General features: G+C 39.8%; 1 protein-coding gene across 1 annotated transcript in view; it reads left to right on the plus strand.

Moving 5' to 3' along the window:
• The window catches only part of nmnat2 (nicotinamide nucleotide adenylyltransferase 2), a 416,424-nt gene extending 404,657 nt beyond the window's left edge, over nt 1-11,767 (plus strand). Inside the window, exon 11 of the mRNA XM_072274710.1 lies at nt 7,537-11,767. Coding sequence (XP_072130811.1) covers nt 7,537-7,639 — 103 coding nt within the window. The 3' untranslated portion in view covers nt 7,640-11,767. The remainder of the gene's footprint in view (nt 1-7,536) is intronic.
• The last annotated feature ends 786 nt before the right edge of the window (nt 11,768-12,553 follow it).

Here is a 12,553-nt window from a genome sequence, read left to right on the forward strand (position 1 = left end):
CCTCCACAGCCATCTGTGGCAACTAATTTGACAGATTCACCACTCTCTAGCTTAAAAAAAATTCCTCTCATCACCTTTCTAAATGGACATCCCTCTATTCTGAGGCTGTGTGCTCTAGCCTTAGACTCCCCTACGAAAGGGAGCATCCTCTCCAAATTTACTCTATCAAGGCCTTTCAACATTCGATAGCTTTCAATGAGATCCCCCCTCACTTTTCTGAATTCCAGTGAGTACAGGCTCAGAACCATCAAAAGTTTCTCATATGACAAGCCTTTCAATCCCAGAATCATTTTCATGAACCTCCTTTGAACACTGTTCAATGTAAGCACATCCTTTCTTAGATAAGGGGCCCAAAACTACTCATAATACTCGAAATGAAGCTTCACCAGTGCATCATAAAGCCTTAACAGTACATCCTTGCATTTCTATTCTAATCTTCTTGAAATGAGTACATTTCATTTCATTGCATTTGCCTTCCTCTCCATTGACTCAACCTGCAAATTAACCTTTAGGAAATCCTACACGAGGACTCCCAAGTCCCTTTACACCTCAGATTTGTGAATTCTCTCTCCAGTTAGAAAATAGTCTACGCTTTTATTTTTTCTACCAAAGTGCATAACCATACACTTCTTGACACTGTATTCCATCTGCCTCATCTTTGCCCATTCTCCTAATCTGTCTAAGTCCTTCCGTAGTCACTCTGCATCCTCAACACTACCTGCCCATCCACCTATCTTCGTATCATCCACAAAGTTGGCTACAAAGCCATCTATTCCTTCATCCAAATCTTTGACATACAATGTAAAAAGAAGTGTACTCGAGGAAATCTGCAGATGCTTGGAATTCAAGCAACACACACCAAAAAATGCTGGTGAACGCAGCAGGCCAGGCAGCATCTATAGGAATAGGTACAGTCGACGTTTCGGGCTGAGACCCCTCGTCAGGACTAACCTGATGAAGGATCTCAGCCCGAAACGTCGACTGTACCTCTTCCTATAGATGCTGCCTGGCCTGCTGCGTTCACCAGCAACTTTGATGTGTGTTGCTAAAAAGAAGTGGATACCATTTGTCACTGGCAGCCAACCAGAAAAGGCTCCCTTTATTCCCACTCCTTGCCTCCTGTCAATCAGCCAATGCACTATCCATGCTAGTATCTTTTCTGTAATAGCTTAACTTGTTAAGCAGCCTTACGTGTGGCACCTTGTCAAAGGCCTTCTGAAAACCCAGGTACACAACATCCGATTCTCCTGCTTGTTATTTCTTCAAATAATTCTAACAGATTTGTCATGCTAGATTTTCCTATAGGAAAACCATGCTGAATTTGGCCTATTTTATCATGTGACTCCTAGTACCCTAAAACCACATCTTTATCAATCGACTCAAACATCTTTCCAACCACTGAGGTCAGACTAACTGGCCTGTAATTTCCTTTCTTCTGCCTGTCTCCATTCTTGAAGAGTGGAATGTCATTTGCAATTCTCCAATCCTCTGGAACCGTGCCAGAATCTACTGATTCTTGAAAGATCATTAATAATACCTCCACAATCTCTTTAGCCACCTCTTTCAGAACTCTTGGTCCAGGTGACTTATCTATCTTCAGATCTTTCAGTTTCTCAAGTACCTTCTCCCTAGTAATGGCTACTGCACTCACTTCTGCCCCCTGACACTCTTGAACCTCCGTCATACTGCAAGTGTCTTCTACAGTAAAGGCTGATGCAAAATACTTATTCAGTTTGTCCGCAATTTCCTTTTCCCCTATTACTAACTTTCCAGCAGTCCAATATCTACTCTCACCTCTCTTTTAGTCTTTATATATCTGAAGAGACTTTTGGTATCCTCTTTAATATTATTGGCCAGCTTTCCTTCATATTCCATCTTTTCCTTCTTTATGACTCTTTAGTCGTCTTCTGCTGATTTTTAAAAGCCTCCCAATCCTCTAACTTCCCACTCATTTTTGCTCTGTTATTTGCCCTCTTTTTGGCTTTATGTTGGCTTTGACTTCTCTTGTCAGCCACAGCTGAGTCATCCTGCCTTCAGAATACCTCTTCTTATTTGGGATGTATCTATTGTGTGCCTTCCGATTGCTCCCAGAAATTACAGCCATTGCTGCTCTGCTGTCATCCGTGCTAGTGTTCTCTTCCAATCAGTTTTGGTCAGCTTCTCTCTCATGCCTCTGCAATTCTCTTTACTCCATTGTAATATTGATACATCTGACTTTAGCTTCTCCTTCTCAAATTGCAGGGTGAATTCTATCATATTATGATCACTGTCTCCTAAGGCTTCCTTCACCTTCAGCTCTCTAATCAATTCTGCTTCATTGCACAACAGCCAATCCAGAATAGCTGAACCCCTAGTGGGCTCTACTACAAGCTGCTCTAAAAAAACATCTCATTGGCATTCTATAAATTCCCCCTCTTGGGATCCAGCACCGACCTGATTTTCCCAATCTACCTGCATGTTGAAATCCCCCATGATTATCATAACATTATCCTTTTGACATGCATTTTCTATCTCTCATTGTAATTTGTAAACCACATCTTTGCTACAGTTTGGAGATCTGTATATCACTCTTAACAGTGTTTATTTACCTTTTGCAGTTTCTTAGCTCAACCCAAAATTATTCTACGCCTTCCGATCCTACATTACTTCTTCTAATGATTTGATTTCATTTTTTTAACAACAGAGCCACCCCACCCTCTCTTGACTACCTGCCTGACCTTTCAATACAATATGCCTCCTTGGACATTAAGTTCCCAGCTATAATCTTCTTTCAGCCACGACTCACTGATGCCCACATCTTACATGTCAATCTCTAACTGTGTTACAAGTTCATCTACCTTATTTCGTATACTGTGTGCATTCAAATATAACACCTTCAGTACTGTATTCATCACCCTTACTGATTTTGTCCCCCTTTTACATTGCAGCTCATCCCGTTGACTGCACTTGTGCCCTGTCATCGGCTTGCCTTTGCTAGCAGTCTCACTACACACTGCCTCTGTTTGTAAAGCAACTGCCCCATCCTCAGCCCTATCACCCTGCCAAATTAGTTTAAACCCTCCCAAGCAGCTCTAGCAAACCTACCTGCAAGGGTATTGGTCCCCCTAGGTTCCCTTCCCTTTTGTATACATTGTTCTTCCCCCAGAAGAAATCCCAATGATCCATAAATCTTAACCCCTGTTCCTCAGCCCTGCATTCATCTGACAAGTTATCCTATTCTTACTCTCACTGGCACGTGGCACAAGCAGCAATCCGGAGATCACTACCTTAGGGGTAATGCTTTTAGCTTTCCACCTAGCTTCCTAAAATCTCTCTTCAGGCCCTCATCTGCTTTCCTGCCTGTGTCATTGGTACTGATATGTAGCAAGATCTGACTGCTTCCCCACCTCCTTTCGAATGCTGTGTACCCAACCCGAGACATCCCTGATCCCTGCACCTGGGAGGCAACATACCATCCTCCTGTCTCCATTGTGCCCACAGAGTCTCCTCTGTTCCTCTGACTATGGAATCTCCTATCACTACTGCAGTTCTCTTCACCCCTCTTCTCTTCTGAGCCAGTCAGTGCCAGAGACCCGGACACTGCGGCTCTGCCCTGGTAAGTTGTCAAGTGGTATACTTATTATTGAGGGAAACGGCCACGGGGCATTCTGCACTGGCTTCCCATTTACCTTCCTTCTCCTGAGAGTCATCCAGTCACCTGCCTTGAGCAACCTCCCTGTAACTCCTCACCGAAGGTCATCAAGCTGCAGTTCCAGTTCCATAATGTGTTCTCTGAACATCTGCAGCTTGGTGCATCTGGCACAGATGTGGTTATCCAAGAGGCTGGAAGCCTCCCAGAATTCCCACATCTCACACACAGAACAAAACACTGCCCCTGGAGCCATTCTCACTGCACTAATTGTGCCCTAACAGATAAGAAAAGAGAATAAAGAAGAAAGAAAAAGTAAAACTTACCAGATACTTACTACGCCCAAGCCTGGTGAGCCAAAGCCACTCCAACGCTGTCCCACTTACAACAATGCCACTCCACGAATGGCCACTCCACTTTTTCCTGCCTTGTTTTGACTCATCCTTTCTAATAGAAACATAGAAACATAGAAAATAGGTGCAGGAGTAGGCCATTCGGCCCTTCGAGCCTGCACCGCCATTTATTATGATCATGGCTGATCATCCAACTCAGAACCCCACCCCAGCCTTCCCTCCATACCCCCTGACCCCCGTAGCCACAAGGGCCATATCTAACTCCCTCTTAAATATAGCCAATGAACTGGCCTCAACTGTTTCCTGTGGCAGAGAATTCCACAGATTCACCACTCTCTGTGTGAAGAAGTTTTTCCTAATCTTGGTCCTAAAAGGCTTCCCCTCTATCCTCAAGCTGTGGCCCCTCGTTCTGGACTTCCCCAACATCGGGAACAATCTTCCTGCATCTAGCCAGTCCAATCCCTTTAGGATCTTATACGTTTCAATCAGATCTCCCCTCAATCTTCTAAATTCCAACGAGTACAAGCCCAGTTCATCCAGTCTTTCTTCATATGAAAGTCCTGCCATCCCAGGAATCAATCTGGTGAACCTTCTTTGTACTCCCTCTATGGCAAGGATGTCTTTCCTCAGATTAGGGGACCAAAACTGCACACAATACTCCAGGTGTGGTCTCACCAAGGCCTTGTACAACTGCAGTAGTACCTCCCTGCTCCTGTACTCGAATCCTCTCGCTATAAATGCCAGCATACCATTCACCTTTTTCACCGCCTGCTGTACCTGCATGTCCACTTTCAATGACTGGTGTATAATGACACCCAGGTCTCGTTGCACCTCCCCTTTTCCTAATCGGCCACCATTCAGATAATAATCTGTTTTCCTATTTTTGCCACCAAAGTGGATAACTTCACATTTATCCACATTAAATTGCATCTGCCATGAATTTGCCCACTCACCCAACCTATCCAAGTCACCCTGCATCCTCTTAGCATCCTCCTCACAGCTAACACTGCCACCCAGCTTTGTGTCATCCGCAAACTTGGAGATGCTGCATTTAATTCCCTCATCCAAGTCATTAATATCTATTGTAAACAACTGGGGTCCCAGCACTGAGCCTTGCGGTACCCCACTAGTCACCGCCTGCCATTCTGAAAAGGTCCCGTTTATTCCCACTCTTTGCTTCCTGTCTGCTAACCAATTCTCCACCCACACCAATACCTTACCCCCAATACCGTGTGCTTTAAGTTTGCACACTAATCTCCTGTGTGGGACCTTGTCAAAAGCCTTTTGAAAATCCAAATATACCACATCCACTGGTTCTCCCCTATCCACTCTACTAGTTACATCCTCAAAAAATTCTATGAGATTCGTCAGACATGATTTTCCTTTCACAAATCCATGCTGACTTTGTCCGATCATTTCACCGCTTTCCAAATGTGCTGTTATCACATCCTTGATAACTGACTCCAGCAGTTTCCCCACCACCGACGTTAGGCTAACCGGTCTATAATTCCCCGGTTTCTCTCTCCCTCCTTTTTTAAAAAGTGGAGTTACATTAGCCACCCTCCAATCCTCAGGAACTAGTCCAGAATCTAAGGAGTTTTGAAAAATTATCACTAATGCATCCACTATTTCTTGGGCTACTTCCTTAAGCACTCTAGGATGCAGACCATCTGGCCCTGGGGATTTATCTGCCTTCAATCCCTTCAATTTACCTAACACCACTTCCCTACTAACATGTATTTCGCTCAGTTCCTCCATCTCACTGGACCCTCTGTCCCCTACTATTTCTGGAAGATTATTTATGTCCTCCTTAGTGAAGACAGAACCAAAGTAATTATTCAATTGGTCTACCATGTCCTTGCTCCCCATAATCAATTCACCTGTTTCTGTCTGCAGGGGACCTACATTTGTCTTTACCAGTCTTTTCCTTTTTACATATCTATAAAAGCTTTTACAGTCTGTTTTTATGTTCCCTGCCAGTTTTCTCTCATAATCTTTTTTCCCCTTCCTAATTAAGCCCTTTGTCCTCCTCTGCTGAACTCTGAATTTCTCCCAGTCCTCAGATGAGCCACTTTCTCTGGCTAATTTGTATGCTTCTTCTTTGGAATTGATACTATCCCTAATTTCTCTTGTCAGCCAGGGGTGCACTACCTTCCTTGATTTATTCTTTTGCCAAACTGGGATGAACAATTGTAGTTCATCCATGCAACCTTTAAATGCTTGCCATTGCATATCCACCGTCAATCCTTTAAGTGTCATTTGCCAGTCTATCTTAGCTAATTCACGTCTCATACCTTCAAAGTTACCCCTCTTTAAGTTCAGAACCTTTGTTTCTGAATTAACTATTAATGAGTCATAAAAGCACTGATAAGCTATTCATAAAGCATATCAGTGGAATTTTCTAATCTTTTATGCTGATATCATTATGGTACAGTATCAGCATGAACGTTGAACCTTGAACTGTAACTCAAAGATCATTGTGTCAGAGTACAGGAAGGAGATAAGGGCCTAGTGACATGGTGTCATCACAACAACCTTTCCCTCGATATCAGCAAATCAAAAGAGCTGGTAATTTTCTTCAGAAAGTGGGGGCAATGCACACGTTCCTGTTTGCATCAACACTGCTGACATCAGAGGTTTGAGAGTTTTAAGTTCCCAGGAATGAACATCACCAATCGACTGCCCTAGCCAACCACTTTGATGCCACAGTCAAGAAAGCTCACCAGCACCTCTACTAAAGAAATTTGATATGACCTCTTTGACTTTCAACAATTTCATCAAAGCACCATAGAAAGTATCCGATCCGGACGCATCATGGCTTGGTCTGCACATGACCGCAATGCACTGCAGAAAGTTGTAGACACAGCTCAACATATCGCAGAAACTAGCCTCCCACACATCAATTCTGCCTACACTTTTCACTGCCTCAGTAAAGCAGCCAGCATTATCAAAGATCCCACCAATCTTGTATACTTTCTCTTCTGCCGCATTACATTGGGCAGAAGATATGAAAGCATGTCCCGCTGGTCTCAAGAATAGGTTCTGTCCCTCTACTATAAAACCATTTAATGTTTCCCCAATGCAATAAGATGGACTCTTGACTTCACAATCTACCTCATTGTGACCTTCCCCTTTACTGTTTACTTGCTGTACACTTTTTCTGTACTCTTCTGCAACTTTTCTGCAACACTTTATGCTGCATTCTGTTATCATTTTACCTTGTACTACCTCAAGGCACTGTTGTAATGAAGAAATCTGTAAGGATGGCATGCAAGACAAGTTTCTCACTGTACCTCAGTACGTGTGGTGATAACAATAACAAACTAATAACAGAATAGCCAATTTAGAACCTCAATCATCTGTTGCATATGCTGGATGAAAACCCCAATCTTGAACTGGAAAGGTTTGCAATTGAATGGCTAATGGTAACTTCATTTCAAACCTTCTTTCTTTTACTCTCAATTACAACTGGAAAAAAACAACAGTAAAGTAGGTGGACATGCTTAGATTGCAAAATTAGATTATGACTAAATTATTTTTATTTGTATCTGATAGACTTGCTTTGCAACATGGTGATGGACATGTGGTGGAATATTTGAGCCAGCCAGTTATTGATTACATCCTGCAGAATCAGCTCTACATCAAGACATCTGGATAAAGTTCTGCTGTGAAGACCAGAAAGCACAGCTTACAGTCTCCCTCTCAGTAAAACTGTACTACTGCTCTTCTGCTTACATGTACAGAGCTTCTCGTGTCTGCCGTTTCCACTGTACAATCAAAGTAGAAGCACTATTGACAGAATGCACTGTGTGAACTGCATACGACTTCTCACTGTCTACCCGTGTCTCTTCCTCTGTGCTGCCCACTTTTGATTCTTGTGCTAATCTTCCTATTATTCCAGGTTACCAAACATCAGTATAACTATTCCCTCTTTTTTCATTACAGTAGATTTATGTATGTTTCTTTGCAGCAAGTTCCTACCCTCTCTGTGCTGTTTTCAACTTCAACGCAACCTGGTTGTGTGCCTTCTGGGTTTGTGATCAAGGACTTGCAGTTAGTAGCATGTCTATTTCAAAGAACTGCTTCTGTGTTTAATAAATGTTATATGTTCAAGCAATCAATTGTTTTCCTTTGGAACAAAATAATTACCTGGACAATATTGCAGATATTCTTCATATCACAAAAAGGAAAACTTTAAAAAAAAATCCATCAATGTTTGGAGAAAAAACAAATTGACAATAATATTAGTCTCCATCTCAGAATTATATTTTAGTTGCTGTGGTAAAATAGGCATAAAAGCAAAATAAATAGAACCTCCCTCAATATTCAAAATTAAAGCAATACTTTGTCCATGCTTCATCAGTCTATTATCAGTAAACTTTGCCAGGTATTAATGGTAAAATTCAAATAAGTGTGATTAAGATCACACTATGATTTAGGTATGTATTTAAGTTTCTATGTAGAAGTAGAAAACACAGAAAAATAATCAGAAATTGTAGGTTCTGCACTGCTTAACAGCTGATGATCAAAGAAGTAACTACATTTTTTTTTACAAATAAATTGACTACTATAATGTCGGAACACAAAATGTTCAAGAAAGTTTGAGAATAGAATCATAATCATTAAAATTATCTGCCTGGCAAGCCACAGCAATATTTCACCCTTGGTAGTTAGAAGTTGAAGCAAAGAAGTCTGTGTTCTTTTTTGCTTAACTTATTTCATTTACTTACTTTATGAGTGAGTTAGGATTATCTTCCAGCTGTTGTGGTTCCCTCCATTGCCTAAGTAATCCAAACATGCAACATCAGTAACATTGAGAGTTGACATCTACTTTACTCCCTGGATCCAAATCTTTCAGATGTAATGCCTCTTTAACATGTAATAAATTTAATTTTGTAAAATGTCATTGTAAATTGAGATTTATTTTATTACTCTTTTGTCCAATTCTGCTGTGGACATATTCATGTTAACTGATATTCTCAGAGCATTGCATATTGCAAGAGATCCAAAAGGTGATTTTTTTTTTTAAGACCAGTTCATCTTAGTATTGTAGGGAATTTTTAATTGTTTTTGATCCAAGCTCTTTATGATTTTATAAGACTGTAAACGTCTTGGGTTCTAGTTCAAATTTATTTTGGCTAGGTTTAGCCCAATTTGAAACAATGATCAGTTTTGGAAGTGTGTCACTTCTGAAGATGTTGTGAATCTTATGATAAAAATTTTGAACAAAGTACTGAAATTAAAATTAAAATAATACAAGAATGAGTTATTATACTCAGTAAGTTGAACACTTTCAGTGGGAAGAAAGGAACATCAACAATTCCTTTTCCTCCTCGCCGATGCTGTTTGACCTACTGAGTTCCTCCAGCAGATTGCCTGTTGCTCCAGATTTCAGCATCTGCTGTCTCTTGTGTCTCTAGCTGATTACTGGATCTTGCTACATTTAATTATTTTATCTTAGCAATATCTTCAACTGACAACGGAGAACCTCTTCTTTAACAAATGTTTTTATTATTCTGACCACCATTGTGTTAAATACACCCTATCATTTTATTACAGGATCAGCTTACATTAGCAATGAGCCTGCTCATTCAGTCGTCTCTGAAATGTCGTGCTATAAAAACTTTACAGATTTGAATTGATGCAGATTCTTGTCGAAAGTACCCACCTTCTGTTAATAATTGCACAAAACTGTCAGATGTATCCTTTATTGTACGGTGTGTGTGACTGATCTCGTTCAGCATTGTCTAGTGTCCAGCTCCACTAGTAGTTTAACCTTTAATGTTGCACGATTGTCTCTGATGCTCAGATACTAGGCACATGTAATGAAAGGTTTCTATATCATTTCCATGATGCTTTCATTTTACTGTCATTCAAGTATAATACTAAAGTAATGTGTGCTCACCTTACGAGCTGTAAATTATCCAAGTGCATGCTTTCAAGATTCTCCAGCTAGATGCCATTTTTATGAAAAAAAATTAAACAAAATAGTTTCTTGCTGGCATAATGCTGGCTGAGATCTATATGAATCCCATATCTTTTAAGAAACAAATTCTAATTTCTCAATCTGAAATCTCAATGTAATAACACTTTTATGTAAAAAAGTTATCAAAATACCATTTCTCCTGACCAACATTACAGTCTTTGTTCACAAATGAAATGCAAACAAAAAGTAAATAGTTTCATGTATGGCAGTTCTTTCCCAAGCGCTTGAAATATATTTCTGTTTCTAATTGCACTGTTTTAGAAAACAGACTCCACTTTTATAATCTTTTTTTCTATACAAGCCTGATATAATAACCTAGAAGTTAGAATTCTTTTTACTAAACTAATTTGAATGGTTAGCAGTATTATTTGGATCTGGAAAATGTATGCTGTTAGTAAATAATGCACAATGGAATTTGTTAAGTAAAATTATAACCTAATGAGATGCTGTTACACCCTGGCGTGGGATAATTTAACTATATTGTTTGGCAACACTCAGCCAGTGATGTTCTGCAAAATGAATCAAGGAATTTCTACAGATTAATTAAGTGATTCCAAAAAAACCCTTGTAGCCACCACATGTGTAAACCCAACCTCTTCCCCTGTTCTGGTGGTCATTCAGAGGTCAGTGTGTACATCTGTATTAGTTACCCCTTTCTTTAAATATACAGTGCAAATGAGTCAGATTTAGTCGATAACATATTTTTATTGTGCTACTGATATTTGTGACATTCTCCTTGATGTAATGACTTGATTGAAATATGTGTAGGTGTGAATCAATATGGAAAAAATGCATCCAGTGTAATATTCAATATATCATTAAATTTCTTAATTAACAACAACCTTTCTCTATCACTCCAACATTTAAAGGAGTTTTTGAATACAGTATTCACTAGCTAAAAGCTAACAGTTTCCTTGGGTCTGGTTCTGGATGGCACAAATGCATGCATAATGCAATCATATGTGTATAAACTTTTATGCAGAGTGCATTCAAGAAACAAAAGGGCATGCCGCATAGGAATAAGCTGTTGACTGTTATTTAATGTTTCAGAGCATTTAGAAAGGATGCTTGTTTGACAAAATGAGCTCAATGAGCGAGATACCTTCGGATACCTTTTTGAATTAAGATGGGCCAAATCAGCTGTATCTGTATCTTTTATGTTATATGCCACATTGTCATAATAAGCCATGGTTATTGGCTCTCACCTGTCCATCACACTCTGACATTTTGCTTCAGGAATTTCACTATTGCTTCTATCATTGTTATGAAAGCAAATCCACTGACCCACTTTAAATTGTTGGCAGGCAAAAGTGATATGGTAATGGCCTCAAAGCATATAAGATTGAGACTGTTGTGTAGGTGTAATATCTTTAACTAAACAAGCCAGGAGTAGCTGAGGGTGGTATTTATTCTACATGATTAAGCGTGTGGTTGTGCGCTGAGCTGATGAGCTGTAATTGAATTAAAACAGTTGGTGTTTTGTTTTCCTTTCCTATTTGATGTGGAACCCATTAAATTTTGCACTGTTCACAGCATGCCATTTACTTATGTCTGATCACCGACTGGGTCGTCTGCACATTGTTGTCTAGACGTTTTTGGTGAGAGGATATGCATTAACCACCAAGTGACCCCTTAGTAATCTCACATATCTTAAAATATGATTAATTATAGAACATTTCCTGTGTATTATCTTTAATTATTGATACTGAAGATGATGTGATGATGGATTTAATAATCAGAAATCAAATATTCTGTTTTGTGTATCATAAACTTTCAAATTATTTCTTAAATTGCTAATAAAATTCCTTGCTGAAAGAACTGATTATTGGTCATTTTAAAACATTGTTCTTTGGTGCATTGACAGAAAATTAGATTATTAGAAAATTAGAAAAACATAGAAAACATAGAAAATAGGTGCAGGAGTAGGCCATTCGGCCCTTTGAGCCTGCACCATCATTTATTATGATCATGGCTGATCATCCAACTCAGAACCCCGCCCCAGCCTTCCCTCTATACCCCCTGACCCCCCTAGCCACAAGGGCCATATCCAACTCCCTCTTAAATATAGCCAATGAACTGGCCTCAACTGTTTCCTGTGGCAGAGAATTCCACAGATTCACCACTCTCTGTGTGAAGAAGTTTTTCCTAATCTCAGTCCTAAAAGGCTTCGCCTTTATCCTCAAACTGTGACCCCTCGTTCTGGACTTCCCCAATATCGGGCACAATCTTCCTGCACCTAGCCTGTCCAATCCCTTTAGGATTTTATATGTTTCAATCAGATTCCCCCCTCAAATTTATTGTTTATCTACTCTTGCCTATTAATCAATGCATCATGAATATTAGGACCAAAATTCAATCACACAGTCAGGCAGACAGACAGATATATATATATATATATATATATATATATATATATAGTCTAAAGTGGTTTTGTGATGGATGGGATGGTGAACCTATGAGCATGGAATATTATTCCAATGCTATTAGAGCAAAAATTACTCTGATCAAGGCAATGAATACCACAGATTCACCACCTTCTGGTTAAACAAATCCCTCCTGTTCTAAAATCCACCCTGTTCCTTTTAT

The sequence above is a fragment of the Mobula birostris genome, chromosome 12, assembly GCF_030028105.1.
Source record: "Mobula birostris isolate sMobBir1 chromosome 12, sMobBir1.hap1, whole genome shotgun sequence".
Lineage (NCBI taxonomy): Eukaryota > Metazoa > Chordata > Chondrichthyes > Myliobatiformes > Myliobatidae > Mobula > Mobula birostris.